This window comes from Zootoca vivipara, chromosome 11 (genome assembly GCF_965207765.1).
Source record: "Zootoca vivipara chromosome 11, rZooViv2.hap1.1, whole genome shotgun sequence".
In the NCBI taxonomy this organism is placed as follows: domain Eukaryota; kingdom Metazoa; phylum Chordata; class Lepidosauria; order Squamata; family Lacertidae; genus Zootoca; species Zootoca vivipara.
In genome coordinates, this window is record NC_142594.1 from 21,054,818 (window position 1) to 21,079,963 (window position 25,146).

The 25,146-nt window shown below is 39.8% G+C and overlaps 1 protein-coding gene across 2 annotated transcripts in view; it reads left to right on the top strand.

The window, feature by feature from the left end:
• Positions 1–23,042, top strand: part of ANKRD28 (ankyrin repeat domain 28) — a 91,342-nt gene extending 68,300 nt beyond the window's left edge. For both annotated transcript variants that reach the window (XM_035130377.3, XM_035130376.3), the window contains exons 12-28: positions 3,414–3,477; positions 4,255–4,323; positions 5,955–6,095; positions 7,925–8,036; positions 10,032–10,058; positions 11,150–11,224; positions 11,479–11,680; positions 12,560–12,647; positions 13,834–13,951; positions 14,736–14,955; positions 15,678–15,765; positions 15,852–15,935; positions 17,104–17,249; positions 18,118–18,200; positions 19,280–19,362; positions 20,099–20,190; positions 21,098–23,042. In XM_035130377.3, coding sequence (XP_034986268.1) covers positions 3,414–3,477; positions 4,255–4,323; positions 5,955–6,095; positions 7,925–8,036; positions 10,032–10,058; positions 11,150–11,224; positions 11,479–11,680; positions 12,560–12,647; positions 13,834–13,951; positions 14,736–14,955; positions 15,678–15,765; positions 15,852–15,935; positions 17,104–17,249; positions 18,118–18,200; positions 19,280–19,362; positions 20,099–20,190; positions 21,098–21,384 — 1,979 coding nt within the window. In that variant the 3' untranslated portion in view covers positions 21,385–23,042. The remainder of the gene's footprint in view (positions 1–3,413; positions 3,478–4,254; positions 4,324–5,954; positions 6,096–7,924; positions 8,037–10,031; positions 10,059–11,149; positions 11,225–11,478; positions 11,681–12,559; positions 12,648–13,833; positions 13,952–14,735; positions 14,956–15,677; positions 15,766–15,851; positions 15,936–17,103; positions 17,250–18,117; positions 18,201–19,279; positions 19,363–20,098; positions 20,191–21,097) is intronic.
• The last annotated feature ends 2,104 nt before the right edge of the window (positions 23,043–25,146 follow it).

A 25,146-nucleotide genomic window follows, 5' to 3' on the forward strand; every position in this document is an offset into this window, starting at 1 on the left:
AGTATTACTCTTCCAAGTCTCTTCACACTCCCTGATAGGCATAACAGAGTTATTGTTTTGGAGTTGGAAGCTCCAATTTTTATTATATAACTAGAGCTGTCAGCCGATCAACAACTATTCTTGGTGATGATATTTTTTAAATTAACTTTCTGAGGGGTACGCATGTAATAAAAGTTTAGTAAAGATATATTTTTGCTGATAACATGAATGCTTCTATTTTAACAAACAAAAGCAACAGTTAATCGCTAAAAGGAAAACCCATCTTCAGTGTTTTTTTCTGTTTTAATACTCTTTTGAACCACTATGCGCATAAACTCTGAAGGGTGGGATATAAACTCCTAACTAAAGAAGATAAAACTAAGGAATAGTGGCTATTCCATATCTTCATAACACACACGGTTGTGAAAAGTGATTTAAAATAGACTGTGCCTATAGTTAGATGATTTTCTAAACCATGGTTTGGAGGATTGTGAGCAAGCTCTGTTCCTATACAGTTCCTCTACTCTACATGTATTGTGTGTAGGGTTTAATTCAGTAGTTGATATCCAGCATTAATCACTCAGAGTAGGCCCACTTAAATCAATTGACTTAAGTTACTTGGTTTTGCAGCCCTGATAGCGAGTTCCACCTTAAACAGGTGCGAACTAATTTTAGCTGGTCTTGTTGGCCAACTAAAATTTTTTAGTCGCCAACTAAATAATTTTAGTCTCCCCTCCCCACAAGTGTTTTGCCTATCCTCTTGTACTAAACCTCTGAAATACAGTGCAAGGTCAGAGGAAAACTTGCTCCTCCTCGTATGCAGTGTGATTCATAATTTAATGAAAATCAGAGTTTCGTAGTTCAGGGTCTGTTCAGTGTGTAACAGTAAGATATTCTGGTCTGTGGATTGTCCTAGTTAGAAAGCAACATCTGCTGACTCTAGTCTTAAGTGCTTGCATATAGGTCTGGAAAACTGCTGGGGGTTCTACCCTCTAGAACAGTGTTTCTCAACCTTTTTTGGGCCACGGCACACTTGTTCCATGAAAAAAATCATGAGGCACACCAACTCTGTGCCGCCCTATAGGTACGCGAAGCCTTTTCCTCGGGAGGAGACCGTTGCCTATTGTTCTCGCCTTCCTGCCCCCCTCTTCCCACCACCACTGAAGTTGTGCGACAGACACCCTCGCTGCTTTGTGTGTGAACCTGGGCGACTGGCGTGTGTGTGTGTGGATGGATGTGAGTGTGCGCGCACATGAAGGGGAGGGGGCAGCTGGAGTGCAATGCGCGCTGCTGACGCCGGGCCGGCTTGGGCCCGCCGGGGAGCGAGCGGAGAGGGGAAAGAGGCCGCGCCGGTTCTGCTCAGCCTCGGCGCCCGCCTTCTTCTTGCCAACCGCCGCTTCTTCTCCGAGCCCCGCGGCCTCCGGCCTCCGCAAGGCGATGGGCCTCGAAGCGCAGCCCCCTCCGCCGCCACCACCACCACCACCGAGCTCCCGCTGCCTGAGGCGAGGGAGCGACAGCCGCAGACGAGGCTGAGGAAAGCCAGGCAAGAGAAGGGATGGGATCTCGGCCGCCGCAACTGCCGCCTTGCCGGGGACGCTGAGAGGGGGAGCTGCGGGAGGAGGGGCTGCGGCGAGGTGGGCGGCTGGCCCCCGCCTGCCTGCCATTGATCGCCCCTTCCCGTCCGATCGCGGCCGCCAGGATGATCACAAACACGTGCAGCTTTCTGTGGTCGGACCTGGAGACTCGGGCTCTGCTGGAGATCTGGGGGGAGGCGGACGTGCAGAGCGCCCTGGACGGCAACTTTCGCAACAGCCGGGACGTGGCTTGCCACCTGGCCGAGCTGCAAATCGCCCTTCTCGTCACCACACGTGGCGGCACACCAGCCACCGTCTCGCGGCACAGTAGTGTGCCGCGGAACAGCGGTTGAGAAACGCTGCTCTAGAATGATGGAAATATCACCCTGCCTTTCTTTCTTTAATGGAAAAAGTTATTCCAGAAACATAGGTGCCCTTTTGGCTTGTAAAGGTAAAGGGACCCCTGACCATTAGGTACAGTCACGGATGACTCTGGGGTTGCTGCACTCATCTTGCTTTACTGGCCGAGGGAGCCGACGTACAGCTTCCAGGTCATGTGGCCAGCATGACTAAGCCGCTTCTGGCGAACCAGAGCAGCACACGGAAACGTCGTTTACCTTCCTGCCAAAGCGCTACCTATTTATCTACTTGCACTTTGATGTGCTTTTGAACTGCTAGGTTGGCAGGAGCAGGGACCGAGCAAGGGGAGCTCACCCCATCGCGGGGATTCAAACCGCCAACCTTCTGATTGGCAAGCCCTAGGCTCTGTGATTTAATCAAAATTCCCAAGAAATATTTCCCCTTCATCTTTAGTGTGCAAAATTCGATATCCCCCACATTATATTATGGTGTAGACATTTGGCTGGTTTTGAATATTTGATCTTATTTTACTCTGAACATCTCTTGCTGATGGAGAACCATTGTATGGTTTGGAAGCTTGATTTTCTCTCTCCCCCCCCCCTTTAAACACATTCAGTCTTTCTATTTTAGGCATCTTGTGCTAGAAATGTGATAATTCCCATGTTTCTTGCTTCCCATGTAAAGCAGTACTTGCAGCAGAAGGAATCTGAAGGCATAACTGTTTTCAGTGGGCCAGGTTTAGTGTTATGCAAATGAGTTTTGTGCTCACATGCTCTCCTAATCCCCACATACCTCCTCTGGTGCAGCTATAAAGAAGATTTGCTTCTGATTTTAAACTAACCACAACACCCTGCTGCATCCAAACTCAGGAAAAATGTGTTTAATTTAAACTGTGGTTTATGAGCAAGCCAGGATTATAAACCACCTGTTATATGTTTGGACATTTAGGGAGCTGCACGTTAGTTTAAAAGCAAAAAGTTGATACAGTCGTACCTCGGGTTACGACCACCTCGGTTTGCGAACAGTTCGGGTTACAAACTGCGCAACCCCGGAAGTGTTTTCGCCGCGCGCGCGTGCGCAGAAGCGGCGATCGCGCATGCGCAAAATGGCGGCGCCCATTGCGTTCGGTTTACGAACTGTTCGGGTTACGAACTGCGTTCCGGAACGGATCGCGTTCGTAACCCAAGGTATTACTGTATATTGCAGCTGTGCCAGAGGATAGCAAGAAATGTGTTGCCCTCAAACTTTTGTGCATAATGCTAAGACATTGTTTAACACTATGTCTGAGAAGGCTCAACAGCAATGCTACAAAAGTGGGGTTAAAGCTAGCTTTTTCATACATTAACAGAACATCTGTGGGGGATTAATTTATTGTGTAGAAGTAACAATTCATGCTACAGTTACTATATAAGGAAGTTTACTTCATAGCATACTCTGCCAAACTGGACAGAGAGATGCATTTTATAGGTGGTTTCACAGAATAATTCCTTTCTTTTGTAGGCTTTGATATAGATACTCCAGATGATTTTGGCAGGACCTGTCTTCATGCTGCTGCAGCTGGAGGGTATGTACAGTTTTAGCAATTTAGGATTTTCAGCAACAGAAAAGTTAGTCTGTCACATGATTGGTACTACCTGTCTAATACTTGGAACATGTCATTTTTTCTGTGCTTAAGAAGATTTAACATGTTATGGACAGCAATAAGGGGGTTGTCTAGTATCTATCCCACTATACTTAATGAGGTTTGAAGTACTGGATGCACTCTTCCATGAACTCTTAGGGATACCATCAAAGAATAAAAAATAATATAACATCACAATATTTAAGAAGCTATGAACAAGTGCTTCTTCACAAACTCCTGGTTTTGAAACATTGTAAAACAAAATCAAGCCTAAATGATCTAGCTTATCTGGGTCCTTCTCTAATGCCCTTTATTTCCTTTCCATGATTACAGGTCTTTATTTGCTTGTGCTTAAAAGAAGTTAACATTATATATTGCATTATTTTATTGGTAGTTATTTAATATTGCTGTTTGGTTAAAAGATTCCTTACAATGGCTAAGAGCCTAAGATTAAGAGAAGCCCATGCACAAGCAATTTCCCCTTCTGGTCTCAGTCACTTGTGCCATCTCACCCTAAGGTTCCTTGGTGGTTGGGTGGAGAGCTTTTAAGAAGGTGCCATCCTAGGGAATATGACTAAAAGACCTACAGAACAGTTTGTAATCCTTTGGATCCAAGCCTAGTTTTATAGAAAACTGCAGATTCTGGTTATCGTGGGTGACATTGCATGGGGATGCTTTTAGAGAAGTCTGACTAAGCGAAGCATGTTCTAAAACTTTCAGGAATTTGGAGTGCCTAAATCTGCTGCTCAACACAGGTGCAGACTTCAATAAGAAAGACAAATTTGGAAGGTAAAACATGATGCTCCTTTTGAATGTGCAGGATATGTTAAATAATAAGCATAGTTTGCTTACCATCAGTGTCTAATTACATGCTCTTTCCTTTGTTTATGAAAAGCACTGAAATTGTCACTTCCACCCTTGCACTTAATATTGTACCTGCTTTTATATATTTATACAAGCAGACACTCATTTACCATTGAAAGCTACTGGTCTGCAGTGTAATTAGGCTCTACGGATATGTCAAAGTATTCTGATATTTACTGGTAAAGACTGATCAAGTACAAAGTTTCAGACTTATTTCTACCCTTTACTGGAAATAGAAAAATTTACCATGGTGTATTGATAAATGTTCAGTATAAATATTGTTACAAATAACATATCCGATACCATCTCAGTAAATCAACCAAGTACATTCAGGAAATGTCCCACTTTCATCCATCTTTCCATTATTTACCAATAAATGTCAATGGCTTGGAAGAAATTGATTGCTTTTCATCTCTCCTTCAAACTAAATCTTACAATCTGATTTTAAAGCTTCATTTGATCAAGTTGTTGATGAAATTAGCACTTCTAACCCATATTTCTACCCTTGAAGTACTCTGAGAAGAGAGATGTATGACAACATTCACAAATGCATCCTTTTAAGCCTAAAATATTATTCTTCTGTTTGATTTCTGTTTGATGCCTTTAGATTATTATGAGCTTTCCACTTGTAGGTATGGGCCTATTGAGTCAAGTGTGATCTCTTTATCTCGCCCAGCAACTTGATTAACTCTGGTCTGCCTCTAGAATTCCTTAAAGTTTGGAGAAATTTTGAGTAGGGATTATAGTCTCCAGGTGTTGCATACCCTTGTTAGTTAGCTGGTTGCTGTTTTCCCCTTCTTTCTATCTTGACTCCCAAGTTCTTTTCCTGGCTAAACAACTAATCATATCAGCAGCCGATTCAAACAATCTTGTCTTTTCTCTCTACGCACAATGGGAAAGTGAAACCAGAACAAAAGGTTGTGTCTGACCTGCTATTGGGCTTGCCAAACATGCATTAACAAAGCATTTGCATAGGAACTATACACACAAAATATAATGTATGCTGATCTGAATCTTATGGCCAACATCTTTTACATAATATGGGATTCCACTGTGCTGTCTGAGCTTATGCATGGTGGATTTTCACCCGCAGACAATGTGAACACATGGTGCTGCCGATGGATGATCCGTTGGGCCTGGATGTGGGAAGAGGTGGGGTCCCACAGCAAGTAGGGTGGGTGGGGATCATCCTAACCAGCCCAGAGTCTACAACAGGGGTGACTAACCTGCAGCCCTTCAAATGTTGGTGGGACTCCCATCAGCCCTATCCAGCATAGCCAATAGTTAGAGATGGGAGTTGTAGTTCAAAAACATCTAGAGTGCTGCAGGTCAGCAACCCTGAGTCTGCAGTATCACATAGACTGTGATAAGATGAGAATGTACTAACTAGTATCAAGCACACACATTGAAGTGCTTACTTGTAAAAAAGAAACATTGGAAATATAAATGGTTTTACAATAGCTTTGTCAGCTGTTCATGTGTTAGAGTTAGCTTTTTAATGTGTACTATTGCACCTCTCCTTCTCCCTCTCTCCCCCCCCTCAAATTATGCCATAGAACTCCACTCCATTATGCTGCTGCCAATTGTAATTACCAGTGCCTGTTTGCCCTTGTGGGTTCTGGAGCAAGTGTCAACGACCTCGATGAAAGGGGTTGTACACCATTGCACTATGCAGCTGCATCAGACACTGATGGAAAGTAAGTATGGTACTATTTAGAAATCTTAATATTCAAACTCCTTAGTAGCATGAAATTTGCCATGCTGTTGTTTTTTTAAAACTGGGGATATGTTGTTAGAAGCGATTAGTATAGACTGACAGTCGAGTTACTTTTCTCCCACAAATATTGATCTGTTTTGTTTACGAGTAGCTAAGTCATAGACACAGGGGGGAAAGATTTCTGTATAACCAGGAAGCGAATAATGTCTGTGACCCATAGCTGATGAGTCATTATTCAACAATTTAATTATTGAAGTGGTGGAAATTACTATTGGTAAAGTCATGGCAGTAAATAAACATTGTTTAAAAAATACTTTTTCTGTTTGTGTATTTGCACAGAAATAAGATATTATTGCATTGACAATTCCATGTTAATTACCAGTAGGAAATAGTTTAACTATTTTTGTTATAAGCTTGTTTCATGATTAAAGCATGGAGATGGATTGGTAGTCTCAAGACATTGTATCATAGATGTCTCCAAACACCCAAGAGATAGGGTGATAAAACTATACATACGGTATTAGGTATAATTAGTAATATTTTTGTCCATCCCCAGCGCAGTTACTAAGAAGCAGAGCTGAAATAGACTGGAATACACAGTGGGGACAAAGGACAGTTCTGGGGGTTGCCAACCTGGCTGTGCAGATATACATATGCCCACCAAGGCCTTCCTTGCTGCACCTGTTAGGACTCTCCTACTTTAATAAGGCTTTTTTCCAGCCGGAACTCAGTTCCAGCATCTCTTTTTCTAGAAAAATAGCACTGGAAAAAGCCATTAATTGTACCCAACACAAAGCTCTCCTCTCTAATAAGTATCTCATCTTGTTCCCCTGCAAACCAAGGTGGTATGAGTTTAATAAACTTCTAAAAATTGTACACGTGTGGATGCATACACACTTTTTTAGACCCAGAACAATTTGTGCTGAAGTATGCTGTGGACGCGGGTGGTGCTGTGGTCTAAACCACTGAACCGTGGGCTTGCCGATCAAAAGGACGGCGGTTCAAATCCCCGTGACGGGGTGAGCTCCCGTTGCTCAATCCCAGCTCCTGCCAACCTAGCAGTTTGAAAGCATGGCAAAAAGTGCAAGTAGATAAATAGGTACCTCTTTGGCGGGAAGGTAAATGGTGTTTCTGTGCGCTGCTCTGGTTTGCCAGAAGCGGCTTAGTCATGCTGGCTACATGACCCGAAAGCTGTATGCCGGCTCCCTCAGCTTGTAAAACAAGATGAGCACCGCAACCCCAGAGTCGTCTGTGACTGGACTTAACTGTCAGGGGTCCCTTTACCTTTTTATGCTGTGTATATGATTTGGACTCTATAATAGGGACAGAGATCTCCAGCTGATGAGCTATCTGCGGTCATTGGCTCCTCTGTCCCCCATGCCCATGTCTTCCTGGGGCCTCTTTCCTCTGCCACTGTTTAGAGTCGTTTCACTCCAATCATTTTTGACAGTGCAATGTTGCCCTTTTATAAGCGAGGACTGCTTTTAATTGGCTTGGTATGGAATTTACTGGGCTTAATATGTATAGATGTTTTTAATTGTAATTGTTTTTAGAATGTTTTAAGCATTTAAAATGTTGTTTTGTTTTTAGCTTGTGTATTTTTTTGCCATTCTGAGCTTTGTGTGAAGGAAGATTGGGCTACAAATTCAATAATTGATGATGATGATGATGATACATTTGTTATATAATGCTTTATAGTGTATTATATATGACAAACAACAGTATCTAAATGCATTGAATGAGTGAATCATCTGTGTATGAAGAAGAAGACATTGATTAAAGATTAAAATGCAATTTCATTTTGTACAGGTGCCTGGAATATTTATTAAGAAATGATGCAAATCCAGGGATTCGAGACAAGCAAGGATACAATGCAGTTCATTATTCTGCAGCTTATGGTCATCGCTTATGCCTTGAATTGGTAAGATAATTTACTGTGAAGGACATTGACCAGTAAATAAAGATTGCGGGAGAAATCTTAGGAAGTACATGTAGGTCAGGTTTTTCTTTAAGACAAAAAGAGATAATCATGAAAAATAAAATTTATTATCTTATCCTTGAACATTTATAAAGAAAAACAAGAGTGAAAAGCTACTTTTAGCTTTTTCTGAAGCCTTAATTATTATTTTATTATCATTTATTAAATTTGTATACCACCCTGTACCCATAGATCTCAAGGTGATTCACAACATAAAATTACTAGACAGACAGACAGATAGATATAGATATATAGATACCGTGTTTCCCCTATTTTAATATGTAGTCAGAAAGTAAGACATGGCAGGGTTTTTCTAGAAGCAGGAGAAATAAGGCGTACCCTGAAAGTAAGCCATGGTGCTGCCATTGTCCCCATTGCCAACAAAGCAGCTAGAGGCGTGGGGAGAACAAAAGGGAGAGGCGCGGGGGGGGGAAGGAAACGCCTCTTCCTGTTCCTGCCGGGAGCAGCAAACCAGCAAGAGGCACGGGGGGAAAAGGCACCTCTTGCCCGAGCAAGGTGGGCGGGGGGGAAGACTCCTCTTGCCCGAGCGAGGTGGGGGAAAAAGACTCCTCTTGCGCGGGACGAGACTTGCCGACAAAGACGACTGAGGGAGCGAGAAGCACTGTCGCGTGCAAGGAGATAAATACAGGAACTGTAAGGAACCCCTGTTGAGAACTTGGCGCTTTTGAAGCTTCTCTCCTTCCCTCCCTCCTCCCATTTTTTAAGGTAGCTTTGCCCCATGGATCGCTTTCCTCCTCCTCCTTGCCCAGCCACTGATGTTTGTTGGCTGAAGGTGGGATGATTTTTTAAAATCTGCGAGGAAGCAGATCTTTATGGAGGAGTACAGGGAAGCTTCTCTCCTTCCCTCCCTCCTCCCGTTTATTTAAAAAAACAACCAAGGGCTTTTCCAGATGACCTGTTTGTTGGCATTCAAACTCAAAGCTTTTACTCTTTATCATCCAGACTTCATTGAGCAAGCATTCATTCCAACTTGCTTGTGGAGTGTTTGCAGGTTTTTCCATTGACAATTTGTTCATCCCACAGTTCTCAGTGGATTTCAAGTTTCCAAACAACACAAAGTTCCAATTAAAAAAACAAAGTGGTTTTGTTGCACTAGGACAACAAAGCACTTTAATTGTGCCAAACTTAAAGTTGCAATATGCTCTTGAGTCCCCTGTCCAGAGGTGCCAAACTTTAATCTTTTTAGCCATTTCTGGAAGATGGCAGGAATGTGTATATTGACACCTAAAAGCAGCCAGAAGAAGATGACTTAATTTTAATTGAAGAAATGTAGATTGCTGTACCGTACCATACTGACGCAATAAAAATAAGACATCCCACCGAAAATAAGCCACCCTGTTTTTTTTGAGGAAAAAATGTTATAAGATGGTGTCTTTAAAAAGAGGAAACACGGTAAAACACATAATAAAAACAAAAACAAAGAAAATCCAATAATCTCCTCTTCCACATTAAAAAGGTGTCAATTAGCAAAAAGCTTGGTTAAAGAGGAACTATTATTTTATTATTTATTAAGCATGTTCATGTGATTTTTCCCCTTTTTCTTTGAACTGTAGACCCTAATACCATACCACAATCTGCTTTTGAAAAATCATTGCTGTGTGGCATACTGTTTAAAAAACAGAAGCTCAGAACAAGCATTGTTCTTTGAATCTTGGCCAATATGTAAAGTCCATTTCAAACAAAATCAATTGGATTGTTGCCTTTAACTACACTGAGGATATTATAGTTAGTTCCAAAGCGTGGAACTAACTATACAAAGCGTAATACATATCTGCAAAGATATGTACATATTTGAATTACAATTACTGTTTTATAAACTTAAATTCGGAACTGAATTTTCTAAAGAATAATAGAAAACTTGGAGTTTTGTATTCACATTTTTAGCAACTGTTATCTAAACTGTGGGTTTCATTGCAGATTGCCAGTGAAACACCTCTAGATGTTGTAAGTATAAAGACATTTGCTGTAAAATATTTATTGCAAATATTCAGAATGCTTTATAGCCTAATTTTGTTTGACATTTCATTATTTATACTGGAAATTCAGCAGATACTTAACTAAAAGTTGAATCACTCAGAATAAAACATATGGCTCTTCTAGTTTGTTTTCCAAAGAAGCTAATTAGTAACGTTCAGATAGCTTTTATGTTGTCTACTGTGTTCCTGGTGATACAAGTAGACAAGTTAAAGAAACCACAAATTGCTGCTTGTTTCTCATTTAGCTCAGTTTTCGTGCTGTAGTTTTCTTGCTTCTTTAATTCAGCTTGATTCCTTAAAGGCTGCATTCACACATCATGCTAAGCTCAAACCATAGCATAGCATGATCATGCAGCGCCCAGGGAGGATATTGCAGCTGCTTTGATCCTCTAGCTTTTAAAGTTAATGTGGCACAACAACTAAGCCAAGATTTGGCTTCGTGTTTTGTCCAAAGCTGGGATCATAATTAAGTGTTCTCCTTGTAGCAGAGGGTCATCCAATGATTACAGGTCGTGGTTAGGGAGAAGAGACGTTTACCACAATCCAGGCTTGGGATGGCATGCTGAACCAAACTTTGGCTTAGCTTGCCATTATTTGGTGACTTAAAAAGCTTGGGGGATCAGGAAAGTGGGTGTCATCTCCGAGCCAGGAGCCAGCATATTCATGCCGTTACAGTAAACCATACCCTGTCTTTCTGTGACATGTGAACCAAGCCAAGGAACATCCTTCTCATATGCTTCCATTTCTCGCCCAGTCTTTTCCTGGAGGCCTATAACCATTAACTGATTTTTTTATAACAACAACAACAACTTTGTTCACATCAAGTCTTTCTAATGTGTTTTATAGTATGTCAGGAAAAAATATGAAAAGTTTAAGTGTAAGCTCTTTTTGTTTTTGTTACAAGAGCTTAACAAGCATGTTTTTATTTTAAAATACAAATTCCTCACTTTGGTATTTTCCCTCTGTTAATGAATTTAGATTGGGACAACCATGCATTGTTGAAGTATGTATGTTAATTAAAAATAATATGACTTTTATAATGTATATTTTTCTGTTTAGCTAATGGAAACATCTGGAACAGACATGCTGAATGATTCAGACAACAGGGCACCTATTAGTCCATTGCACTTAGCTGTAAGTATTTAGTTCACCAAATATTGATTATTGGCCTTTTAGAAAATAAACACACCTTTGCATTGGACGATTTAATGTAATTTTGACTTGTGCTTTGAGTTCATTTATGCATCAATAATTATTTACGCTTGCTAAAACCTGGACCACATTTGATAGATATCTTCGTAAAGTGTACATTTTTGCCTCAAATCTGATTCATTATTATCATAAATGCTATAATGTCCCCATCTATCTAAAGTTGTGACATTTCTCAGGCCTATCATGGACACCATCAAGCGCTGGAAGTATTAGTGCAGTCTTTATTGGATCTTGATGTCCGGAACAATAATGGTAGAACGCCATTGGATCTTGCAGCTTTTAAAGGACACGTTGAATGTGTCGATGTACTAATTAATCAGGGGGCATCTATTTTGGTGAAAGACTATGTTGTAAAGAGAACACCAATACATGCTGCAGGTAAGACCTTTAATGCTTCGTTTTTATATCATAGCAGAAAAGTAGTAAATAGGGTAGAAATTTGTTTATTTTGTTTAACAAAATTTATATACTGCTTAATTCTTTTTTAAAAAAATCTTAAGTGGTCTTACAAATAGAGAGCAGATTATCTAATTCTGCTGTTTCTAAAAAGCAGATAGTTACAAAAATTGCTTTGAATATGTTATATTGATATTACTCTGGTTATTTTATTTGGTTTTATTGGACCCTATTTTATAACTAGAGGTGTTAAATCCAGGCCTCCACATCTCTAACTACATGGCTTTGGAGCTTCTGTCTCCTTCCTTTCCTTGTCCATTTGTTTTTGCAGAGGTTTGGAGTTATCAAAAAATATTTAGGCACCCAGAGCAATGAATTGTATGTGGTTATATTTTCTGGTCTCCCTTAAGGTTTGGGCTTTGATGGTAGCCTTGCATGGATAACATGAAGAATCAGCCCAGCACATGAAATGTGTGTGCTTTCTGCATGACTTGGGATCCTCAGTCAATTTTTTTAAAATTTATTTTTAAAGATTTATACCCAACCCTCTTGATCACATAATCCCCACCCAGGCAAAACAAATCCTGTAAGTTGCAAGTTTCTCCCTTATGTGATGTGAATCTCAGCCATTCCCTCTTACCATCTCCACTAAAGCCTAAGGTCTGTGGTTAATCCAGATTTGTCAGCCAAAATTTGCATTATTTCACCCTTAGGATAAATGGATTGTGGTTGCATCACTGGGAAAAATGTATTTTATGCTTTAATGCAGTAATACCTTCTGACCATCTTAAAACATAAATTATAATTTTTCAAATAATTTGATGTTTAATTATTTTAATGGTTTTTGTTAATATTTTACAGCTACAAATGGTCATTCAGAATGTCTGCGGTTATTGATAGGAAATGCAGAACCACAGAATGCTGTCGACATCCAAGACGGAAATGGACAGTATGTCTCAAATTGCAATTTTCTCTTAAAATGAGCTAGCTAGTGCTGGGCTGACAGTATGAGTAGTATTATATATGATAGTTTAATCATTGCTAATATATATATATATATATATATATATATATATATATATATATACACACACACATATATATACACACATATATATATATCATGAGCATGAAATCAAAATAGCATTTAAAAAAATCCTTTAGGACCATTTGATTTTAAAAAAGAAATATACTCATATTTGCCTGATGTTTATTTGCTTTGAACACATACAGTAAATATTACAATAGACTATGAACCGAATAATGAGGTTTTCTTTAATAGCTGAATTGCTTTTTTGTCTTTTCAAACTTTTTTTTACTAGGCTTTCATGGACCTGTTCATGTAACACTAAGTGAAATCATGACTTAGCTTGAATGCACCAGGACCTGAGAGGAGATTTCACCATTTGCTCCTCCTCTGGCCCTGCTACCGGTGCTCTGCTCTGAGCTAAGCCAATGCGGTTGGCTTAGTGTTTCATCCAAACTCAGGTTCATGGTTTGCCTCACTCCAGACAAACTCAAAGCTATAACCAAAGTTTGTTCTTGGATTTATAGTTCATGGTTTGCCTGGAGGAAATAGATTCAGATAAAGAATGTAAATAAATATATTTTATCATTTTCATAATAATTTATTATTCCCAGTGGTCATGTTTTGGATAAAGTTTATTTTCAAATTAAGATATGCAGTATTGAGCAATTACCTCCAGCTGGCCTTTTATGAAACTCAGTGCTGAATTGTTGCAGAGCATTCATTATTTAAAAACCCATGAAATAGTTTATTACCAGGCAGATCTTCAAATCATTCTGCAAATAAAATAAAGAACAAAGGGCTAAGGCATTGCATACATTTTTAGGTTGTGGTTTGCAGACAGTTATGAGGCAACAATAGTGAAAGGTGCATCACAACTGTATTTTGACCTGGCTTCTCTATCCTACTCTCTTTAATATATGGTATGCTCCTTTTAAGAAGAGTTGTCTCTGTCTCCATTCAAATGTGCAGCAGCCCTTCCAGTCCATGGACTGAGTCAAACTAGGATTTGCTAATGTTTCTCTTCACAGTTGTCTAGCTTGCCACGTGAGCAGGTTTGTGAGCTTGTTAACATAGAAGGTATGGGTTTTTTTTGTTTCTCTTCCAGGACTCCTCTGATGTTGTCTGTTCTCAATGGGCACACAGATTGTGTCTATTCATTGCTTAATAAAGGAGCAAATGTAGATGCCAAAGATAAATGGGGAAGAACAGCATTGCACAGAGGAGTAAGTGTGTCATTCATTGTCCCCTGCCTCACCTTTTGCTTCAATAGGTAGTATCGCTGAAGTTTCCCTAGAGAAACATTGCTTTAGATATAGACTGATTTGGTTATGCTTAGAGGTCTTGCTGAGCTCAGCGCAACAAGCAAGTCATTGATTTCAATGGAAACTAAGTTCAACTAACTTAGTCTGGATCCAGAGCACTTTGTTTGTACTGTATGTTATATATCCCCCCCCCTTTTATAGCAAACTGTTACAAAGTGGCTTACAATGTAAATGCTGTAGCGTTAACAATACAGAAACAAATGCTGTTTGGAAAGTGTCCAAAGACATGCAAAATCAGCTCTCAGGGCCGTCTTAAGCATGCCAGGCGCCGTGGTGCGCCGGATCCCTCCGGCGCGCCCCCCCTGCCCCGTTTCCCAGCGCAGCAGGCGGGCGGGCGCCGTGCGCAGTTGGGCTGCTGTGGGCGCAGCTGCACTACACCACCCAGCCTGCACGCGGCGGAGGCAGCCCCAGGCCCGCGTGCCTCCGGAGAGCCCACTGGGGGTGGGCCTAGAGCCGGCCCTGTCAGCTCTCAATAGCTTTTGAAGCCTACATTCCTAGCAGGCTCCACCTGCCTTTTTGTACACAAATGTCCAGCTTTGCCCATTTATCGATGTGAAAACTGATTGGGCTGATATGGTAGTGAAGCAATGGATGGATCACATAACTGAGGAGACCATTGATTTTTCTTCTTTGTGACTATATACAAGTTGTCGCAATATATGCTTTCTGTGTTACATTTTTCCAGGCAGTTACGGGACACGAGGAGTGTGTAGAAGCTCTGCTTCAACATGGTGCAAAGTCCATACTACGAGATTGCAGAGGACGAACACCTATACATTTGTCAGCTGCATGTGGACATATTGGGGTGTTAGGAGCACTCTTGCAGTCAGCAGCATCTGGAGATACAGTACCTGCCCTTGCAGACAATCATGGATATACATCATTGCACTGGGCCTGTTACAATGGTAAATAAGACATGATCATTTCTTAAGAATAAATATTCTAGGGGAAGACGAAAACTTGGCTGGTGTAGAATCACGTGACTCGTGCAAGCTGCCTTGTGCTTCCAATCTCCATTGCCATTCTCAGATCAGACAGTGCTAACTAATAAAACCCTAAAATGCACCAGGAGAACTAGAGAAGGATTTTGGCCAGATGCAACCTATTATCTTAGGCGCCATACCATGAATATTTACACATGCAAAAGAACCTTAGGAAGTTTGTAGCTGATTGGTCCCACAGCATGTGACTAATTAGAAGTGTCATGTGCCAGGATGTCTCTGTAGGAGACAATTGCCAGGCCACAGTACGAGTCTTGGATAGCAAATAAACACATACAGGAATAAGATAAATACTGTAAGTGTCGGAGTCCACATGCACAAAAGACACACCCTATTCAATATTTCTGCCAATAGATCTTCAATTCATTTATCTCCTCCCTCCCCCTCTGTTGGTTTCACCTCATTTCTATTATAGTAGCTGTGTGACAGCATCGTAGCCATGAAAAATGGTACCTATGGCTACGATTACCTGATAGTCAGGAGTGTTCCAAAATACACATCAGTTTCCAACACGTGACATATAATAAGAAATAAACTATACATTCTATTTATACTTAGTGTTTCATAACCAAGACTTCTGATTTGTATTATTTTTCATTTGCTATCTGGCATTTAAACCATTTTAGGTCATGACAGCTGTGTTGAGGTTCTTTTGGAACAGGAAGTTTTCCAGAAAATGGAAGGAAATTCTTTCAGCCCATTGCATTGTGCTGTGTAAGCAACTTCTACATGGATTTCATTGTATCTTTTTAACAAACTTCAGCTTTTCTGGAAGTAATTCCCTTTTAAATTTCTGATAGGATTAATGATAACGAGGGCGCTGCTGAAATGCTAATTGATACACTGGGTTCTAGCATTGTAAATTCTACAGATGGAAAAGACAGGTAAGGTTTGAAGCACATTTAATAAAAAGAATGTTCTGCATTTTCAGTTCTGTTTAATAGGCAGCCAGAGTTGCTGCCTTATGTGTTCTCTGACTGTTATCCCAGTAAGAGAGGTGGAGAGTGAATGTAATGAAGTGTCTTGGTAGAAAGCATGGCTGGTTGGAATCCTGGACAGCAGCATGCCAACTACAACATTTTGTCGCAGGTTTCACGTGTTTAATCTAGATTAAGGCCCCATCTGCACTACACATTTTAAACAGTACCATACTTTAAACAGTCATGGCTTCCCCCAATGAATTCTGGGAACTGTGGTTTGTTCAGGGTGCCAAGAGTTGTTAAGAGACCCCTATCCCCCTCAGGGAGCTACAGTTCCCAGAGTTCCCTGGGAAATGGAATTGGTTGTTAAACCAATCTGTAGCTCTATGAGAGGAACGGGGCTCTTAACAACTCTCAGTACCCTTAATGAGCGACAGTTCTCAGGATTCTTTGGTATGATACTGCTTTAAATATATAGTGCAGATCTGTGTGTTCTAATTTAAAACAGCTGATGTTTTAATATCTGTAAAAGCTTAGTATTTTACAATGGTAGGTTAACTATTATATATATTCCAGCTAGATTTAATACTTGACTTATAATTTCAAGCTGACTGGACTATTCCCTTCCCTATATATTTCAGTGATATGTATAATTTATAATATGTTCAATAAATAAAGAAATAAAGCTGTGTGATCCTACATATAAGTATATGGGAATCCTTCATTAAACTTATATAGGATTGCACTTTCATTACACAGTAAACCAAAACTCTTAAGAAAATAATTATGATATGAAAAGAAGCTTTGGATATTTTGGGCTGAGATCTGGGTTTGGACCTCTTTTGTAATATCTGCAGTGCTTTGCCCAACCCTACTCTTTCTAACGACTAAACAACAACAACTCTTTCTATATCTCCTGCCCCTTGTTATTCCATGAAAAGGGCAAGAGGGCAATAGTTGACTCTATATATGTTGAGATAATTCAAATTCACAAATCATAATCTTCTAAATTTTAAAGCAGTTTTTTTCACAACTGCTAGACGATTTGTGTTTTTAAGTAGAATCATGCATATGATATTAGTTGTTAGCCTGCTTTTTAATCTACAAAGTGCGCTCTTTTTCTTCTCCCCAGAACTCCTCTTCATGCAGCAGCCTTTACGGACCATGTAGAGTGCTTACAGCTTTTGCTCAGCCATAATGCACAAGTAAACTCCGTAGATTCTTCTGGGAAGACACCTCTAATGATGGCTGCAGAAAATGGACAAACAAATACAGTTGGTAAAAAGAGAACTCTTGTGTATTTTTTGTTTTCATTACTAATAACTATTAATTATACTAACATAAAAAGCTTGCATTGGAACTGCATAGGCCATTTTTTAAAGTAGATTTGCAGATTTCAAATTGATCAACCAAGCAACTTTTTTGGTTAATATTTTTATTAATCAACAGAATTTGATTCAAAAGAACACACATCCTCTTAACAACTACTGTACAGTAGTTTCATAATTTCATTCACGGGATAAGCCGCAGTGTTAAGTCAGGCAACCTGTCGAGTGACGTCTTAGAGGATAGAAAAGCATAGGATGATGAAACGGGGGCAGTAGGGAAATTTGCACACACAAACAAACAAATGTTACTAACAGTTACTTGAGTGGTGGGAGAGACTATTGCATTCAAGTTACAGGTAGGTAGCCGTGTTGGTCTGACGTAGTTGAAACAAAATTTAAAAAATCCTTCCAGCAGCAGCTTAAAGACCAACTAAGTTTTTATTTTGGTATGAGCTTTCGTGTGCATGCATCTGAAGAAGTGTGCATGCACACGAAAGCTCATACCAAAATAAAACCTTAGTTGGTCTTTAAGGTGCTGCTGGAAGGAATTTTTTTATTTTGTATTGCATTCAAATCATGCTTGAGGGATTCCCAAAGGCATCTCTGGTTGACAACTTTGTGAAACAGAACGCTCAACTTGAAAGGCTTTTGATCTGATACAGCAAGCATGCTCTTATGTTCTTAATCATGTCAGGCCTATTTACACTTCTGAGTTGGGAACAATCTCTGCTGATGAGAGAACAGTTAAAAAAAAACACTACAAAGCTTCCGTCTATAACTGCATCTTTTCAGTTAATGTAACACTTTACTTCTTTCAGAGGTGCTGGTTAGCAGTGCTAAAGCCGATCTGACCTTGCAAGATAAGTGTAAAAACACAGCACTGCATTTGGCTTGCAGCAAGGTATGTATCATTTTCCAGTTTGGAGCTTCTGTGATTTATTGCTGGTCTCGTCATGGTTTTCATCATTTATCCATTTGAATAAAGTTGGTCTAGAGCAGCAGTGGTGGCACAGCAGTATTTTAAATGCACTGGGAAAGAACTACACCTTGAGTGGGGTGCAGAGTTCTTTATCATGCTTGCTTCATTCATAGTTGCATCAACATTGTGAGCCAGGTAACAGATTTTTAACAATGGCTATCTAAAGCAGGCATAGGCAAACTCGGCCCTCCACATGTTTTGGGATTACAATTCCCATCATCCCTGGCCGCTGGTACTGTTAGCTAGGGATGATGGGAGTTGTAGTCCCAAAACATCTGGAAGGCCGAGTTTGCCTATGCCCGCTTTACCTCAATGCTGGTGGCAATCACCACACCTTGTGACAGATCACTTCGTGTGTATGCATATGTGTGTGTAATATAAATCAGGCATAGGCAATGTTTTGGGACTACAACTCCCATCATCCCTAGCTAACAGGACCAGTAGTCAGGGATGGTGGGAATTGTAGTCCCAAAACATCTGGAGGGCCAAGTTTGCCTATGCCTGATCTAAAGCTAAGACAATGACGTCCATCTGTTGAGCTTTTTAAGGTGTCCCGTGGTCTGGACTCTCTACCAGAACTACTCCATTATTGGGCAGATGAAACATCATCGCATATACTGGACCTGCTAGGAATACAGAGGGCATTTTGGCAAAGGGGGAGAGAAGATGATACGGTTAAGAAAGGGAATGAAGGAAGAGAGGCAGCAGTGGGTACAAAAATTGTAGACACTGAAGTAAAAGACAGAAACATGCAGTCTTCACCACTATAATATCTAAGCATATTGGGCTAAGGATCTTGTGTCCTTCCGCAGACCATACTTAGTGCTAATAAAAACTCTACCTACTAGTTACAAATCTCTGTTGTTTATATAATCTAAAGAAAACTTGTGTAGATTGTTTCAAATATACATGTGAAATTTGCCAAGGTTTAAAATAATAGATTTTTGTTTTAAAGGAAGAATAAAGAATCTCTTTTTCCTTTTCCTTCCTTTTTAAAAAAGGGTCATGAAACTAGTGCCTTGTTAATACTGGAGAAGATTACAGATAGAAATCTCATCAATGCCACCAATGCAGCCTTGCAGACGTAAGTAGAGCTTCATATAGCACTGAAAATCTATTATTGAAGAAACTATATTTAGGTGAATGTAGTGGAGTGGGAGCAGGGAGATTATGGGGGGAAATGCTCACTAAATATTTTTTGTGTGATAATTGGCAAAATGTGAATTGAATCTATACGATGTTTTAAGAAATGGTCTTCATGGAAACATTAGGCAAAGGGCAAGGCAGAACAGAAATATTAACAGTAAACAAAAGTAGCAATAATTTAGAGGTCACAAGGCAGGGAAATAGTAATCATGCTGGCTTAAAACAAGGTACAGAAAAAGGATGTTTGGCTAGTTACTGACACAGTTACTGTACTCTGATTCATGTTTGCTTGGAATAGGATGAGAGTTAGTTCACACAAAAATCACAGGTTACATGAGAACCAAAGAACTGCTTAGTCTCATACCATATTGATTCTGTCTGTTGGCTAACCTTTGGTCCTTCAGATATTGCTGGACTATAACTCCTACCCTCTCTGTATTGTAATAATACATTAATTCTACAGATACATAACAAGCTACTTACAGATATTTAAACATGCTCAAATATTTGGATATCACTTTTTCTACTCTAGAAATTGCAACCGCTTGCTTTAATATGTATATAATTACCTCTTCACAAGGATAGAAATGAAAATACTAATATAATCAGACAGTAATCTTTGTATGCATTTTTAATGTGTTTGTTGTAAGATTTGTATGTGGTTGTCTCTACAGACCTTTGCATGTTGCTGCTCGGAATGGATTAACAGTTGTAGTTCAAGAACTTCTAGGAAAAGGAGCAAGTGTACTTGCCGTTGATGAAAATGGTAAGTAAATTTAAACAAGGTAAAGTTGAATCAAAAGAGCCTGCATAGCACTTCCTTTTCCAGCAGTGCCATATTGCCTCCAAGAAGCCTGGTATTCAAAGGTATGCTGCTTCTGGGCATCTATTGGGGTCTATTTTCCATGAATTTGTCTAATGCTATCTAAATCAGTGGTCACCTGGTTCACCTGCAATGCTAAACCATGTTACGTGTTGCTGTTCGCCTTGGGCTTGCGTGCTCCCCACCTTCTTCCCACTGCAGTTACAAGGAGATTGGAAGGTTCAATATTAGATTAGCCACAGTTAAGCATTATATCCAAACCCAAAAGTGCAGCTAATTGCTGAGAATTAGCCACCTTTATAAACTGTGGTTTGAAGTTGACTTGTTTCCATTCAGCACAGTTTGGATGTCACAAAAGTTGTGGCTAGTCTAAAATAGAAGCTGCGCTAGATCAGGGGGGTGGCACACTAACTCAGAGTCCCATTGCACAAATGGAAACTCATCCCCACTTGGCAGATGGACACAGTTGTCTGTCACCCACAGAATTCAGTTTTTAATTAGTACAGTCGTACTTTGGTTCTCGAATGCCTTGTGACTCAAACAGTTTGGCTCCTGAATGCCGCAAACCCGGAAGTGAGTGTTCCAGTTTAAGGACATTCTTTGGAACCCAAACGGCTGCCGTGGCTTCAGATTGAGTGCAGGAAGCTCCTGCAGCCAACTGGAAGCCGCGCCTTGGTTTTCAGAAGTCGAGCGGACTTCCGGCACGGATTTCGTTCGAGAACCCAAGGTACGATTGTATAGCATAACAAAATCGTACTTTGCTGCTGTACCAATTGATTGGACTTTGGAGCAATATCTGAAATTTGGGGTGTTTCTTGAAATAAAATTTATGATTTTATTCTGACTCTAGGTTATACACCAGCTTTGGCCTGTGCTCCCAATAAGGATGTTGCTGATTGCCTAGCTCTCATTCTGGCCACAATGATGCCTGTTTCGTCAAGCACCACGCTACCTTCCCTTACTTTCAATGCCATTAATCATTACACCAACACCTCAAAAACTGTCACCTTTGACTCCTTGCCTATTATCAGAAGTGAACATAGCTCTTACTGTAGTTTCAACAACATTGGCAGGGAAGATGGCTACCCATATACGGAAGAAGATGAACTTAATGACTCGGATTCTGAAACCTATTAAGAAGCTTCCTTGGAGGTCAGAAGAGGAACCCACTTGCTGAATTTCAAGATTGTGTTGTTGGAGAAAGCAGTTTCTGAATATAAAAAGGGGGCACCCAGAAGAGCTGTTGTTTTTTTAAAACAAACATGGGTGCACATGAAATACTTGTGCAACTTCCCAAAGGCTTTTAAAAGCAGGTTATGCAAAGGAAATGCTTCAAATCCATGGTGCAAAAGAAAAGAAAAATTACACAAAATGTTATTTAATTGCAGTGTACTAGGTTGTCCATGGTGCCATGAAGAATCCTAAAACGGCTGTGCACCATTGTCTGTCTAAATGAATAAACAAGTTACACAACAAAGAAGACAATAGATTTAAATCTTACCAAGATCATTTTTAAGGCAATAATTGAGTTTGGTACAGAAGGCGTTGTTTGTGCAGCAAATTGCCAAAGGACCAAATGAATAACTTAGACTTTTTTTAATTAAAAAAAAAACTTTTTTTGAAAAGTTGAATAGGTTAAATAAGTAATAGTCTTAACCAACCCCTAAATTACTTCTGACAATTAATGTTAGATTTGGTTTTAAATGTCTTATTTGTTTTTAATCACCTAACGGCCTCCCAACACAGTTAAATGTACCATGGGGGGGACGGGACGTAATTTTCAGTTTGTTTCTCTGAGATGAAATGAAAAGGAACTTGTCACAATCTTATAGTAGTGAAGCTGTACTGGCCTTACCAGGAGTAGTCAGGCTGAAACTTGTACAGTAGTATAATAAAAGGGAGATGTGACAGCGATGCAGTATTTATTGCACAGCTTACTTTTACGAAAATAAATCTGTTTTAAATATATATTTTTATTCAAAATACAGGAATGGTAATTATCTGGATGAGCAAAACTGCATCAAAAATGAGAATTGTAAAATCCTGACACCCTGCTAGGCTGCCTTAGGGAAATGGCATTTTCTACAGCTTGCCCAGTCTTCTACATCATATACAACGACCATGAGATTTGTGCCTCTACGATGTATATAATTTTTTTAATTAAAAAAAACCACCTCCTAAGCTTTTATGGCACAGGATGTGACTGGGAGATGGTTAAAATGGTTTCCCCCTCATCAAAAAGGTACAGTGATGAATCTTTGGAAATGTATTCCAAGTCCTTCAGCTAGAGTTACAGCTTCCCTTGAGTTTGTCTAATTTATAACTGGCTATGAATCAGCTGAAAAATGGAATACATTTCTCGAGCCTAAAAAGAAATTTGTTAAATAAATTTGTTAAAATAGAGGTATTTACTTTATTTGGTTCTGCTTTAATTGAAAAGTAACATTTTAATTATAACTTGCTTATGTACATGCAAGAACATATTCTTGCATGTTGAGGTAAAACACAAATGACTTGCTATAAACTGACCCCAACCTTCTTTTATCCTTTTTGTATTGTGAAACTGGAAACCTTAATGCCATTGTAAATTATCAGCTTGTTTTCTGAACATAGTGTGGAAACACAGGACAGTATTTTGATCTATTTGATAATTTTGTGGGTTTTTGAAGAATTAATGAGCATGTACATATAAATAGCGACTGCTTGAATACTGTATTTACCTGCACTCTTTGAGTACATCAAGATTCCTGTGTATATTTTACAGAGTATAATAAAACCCAGATGTGAGAGTTGTATTTAATGAATAATCTGTGTATCCATGTGGGATAATTGTTAATTCCTGAAAGGGCTTCTCTTCATTGAATACCTCAGATTTATAAATCCTATTCTACAACCCTTTTTGGTCCTGTTGATTCTAAAGCAAAGATCAGTCATTCAAATAACTAAGCTATCTTTTGGAGGCCTTTTGATCATTGATCACATGCATTATTACTACTGGATAATTTGAAAAGCTTGGGGCCTTTGCTTTTCTATATTGTTCTCCTTAATGTGCTTTGGCATTGCATAAAATGGAATGGATGGCTTACTAATTGATCGAAAGGCCTGTTAATTCCACCAGAACTTGGTAGCATTAGCACTCTAGCTGTGAAATAGCTGGATATTGTCCACCTAAAAGTTCTTGGTAAGCCTCTCTTTTCTGATGTAGGTAACTTGCTGTTGCTGGTGAGTGATGCTGACATGCTACAACAGTGCTTTTATTTATACAATTGTTTTGCATTTACTCATAAGTCTAATTAGCATTACATTTGACATTCTCTTGTTTTCTCAAGTTCATTCTTTTAGGCAGAAAAAAAGATTAAATGCAGGTAAAACTGTTGTTTTTATACAGTAAATATCTTTCACACTGGGGTCCTTTAGAGCTTCTGGTGTTTTTTTTTGGGGGGGGGGTAGCGTTCTGTTATTGAAAGTGGAATTAGAACACATCACTTAATATAGTATCTTATTATTAATATAGTGACATTATTCTGCAACATCATTTCTGTTCACTATAAAAGTCCTTTCTACTCGGTATTATTGTTTTTTAAATTTGTATACTGCCCTTCATCTGTAGATCTCAGGGCGGTTCACAAGTGTTTAACCTATCTATCCACACTGGATGCAAAGACCCAGCTTGAGTTTCTCAGAAACAAGTCATGACAGACAAATCTCATTTCTTTCTTTTTTTTATAAGAGTTACAAGCTTGGTGGATCAGAGGACTACTGTGGACATAGTGTGTATTAAGTTTAGTAAGGCTTTTGACAAAGTCCCCTAGAATATTCTTATGCAGAAGCTGGTAAAATGTGGGCTGGGTGGGGCAACGTTTAGGGAGGAAGAACCAGCTGCACAAATATAAGATGGGGGACAACTAGCTTGCCAGTAGTAACATGTGAGAGGGATCTTGAGGACTTAGTAGACCACAAGCTTAACATGAGTCAACAGTGTGATGCAGCAGCAAATAAAGCTAATGCTATTCTAGGCTGCATCAACAGAAGTATAGTATATAGTGTCCATATCGGTGGAAGAAATAGTACTGCTATGCCTTGGTCGGATCATACTTGGAGAACTGTGTCCAGTCCTGGGTATCACAATTTAAGGAGGATATTGACAAGCAAGAACATGTGCAGAGGTGGTAGCCCAAGGTGATCAAGGGTTTGGAAACCAAGCTTTATGAGGAACAGTTGAGGCAGCTGGATTTGTTTTAGCCTGGAAAAGCAGAGACTGAGAGGCGATATCACAGCCATCTTCAAATATCTAAAGCAGTATTTCCCAACCTTGTGCCTCCAGCTGTTTTCGGACTACAATTCCCATCATTCCTGACCACTGGTCTTGCTAGCTAGGGATGATGGGAGTTGTAGTCCCAAAACATCTGGAGGCACAAGGTTGGGAAACACTGATCTAAAGGGCTGTTGCATGGAAGATGGAGTGAACTTGTTTTCTGTTCTGGAAGATAGGACCTGAACCAATGGATTCAAGTTACAAGAAAGGAGATTCCAACAAAATATCAGGAAGAACTTTCTGACTGTAAGAGCTGTTTGACAGCAGCACAGAGGTGGTGGACTCCCCTTCATTGGATTTTTTAAAGCAGAGGTTGGATGGCCATCTGTCCTGGATGCTTTAGTTGAGCTTCCTGCATTGCATGTGGTTGGACTAGATGACACTTGGGGTCCCTTCCAATTCTGATTCTATGTGACAACAGGCAGCTAGTTGTATGTGACAAGTCTAGTGTGATGTCAGAGCTAAGAACAAACCCTTTTGAGATCAGCCAGAATTTGTGTAGACCCTTGGAATTGATAAAGAACCTTTATGAATTCATGCAACCTAAAATTACTTTTCAGGTATACACAGTTCAAGTCAAGAAC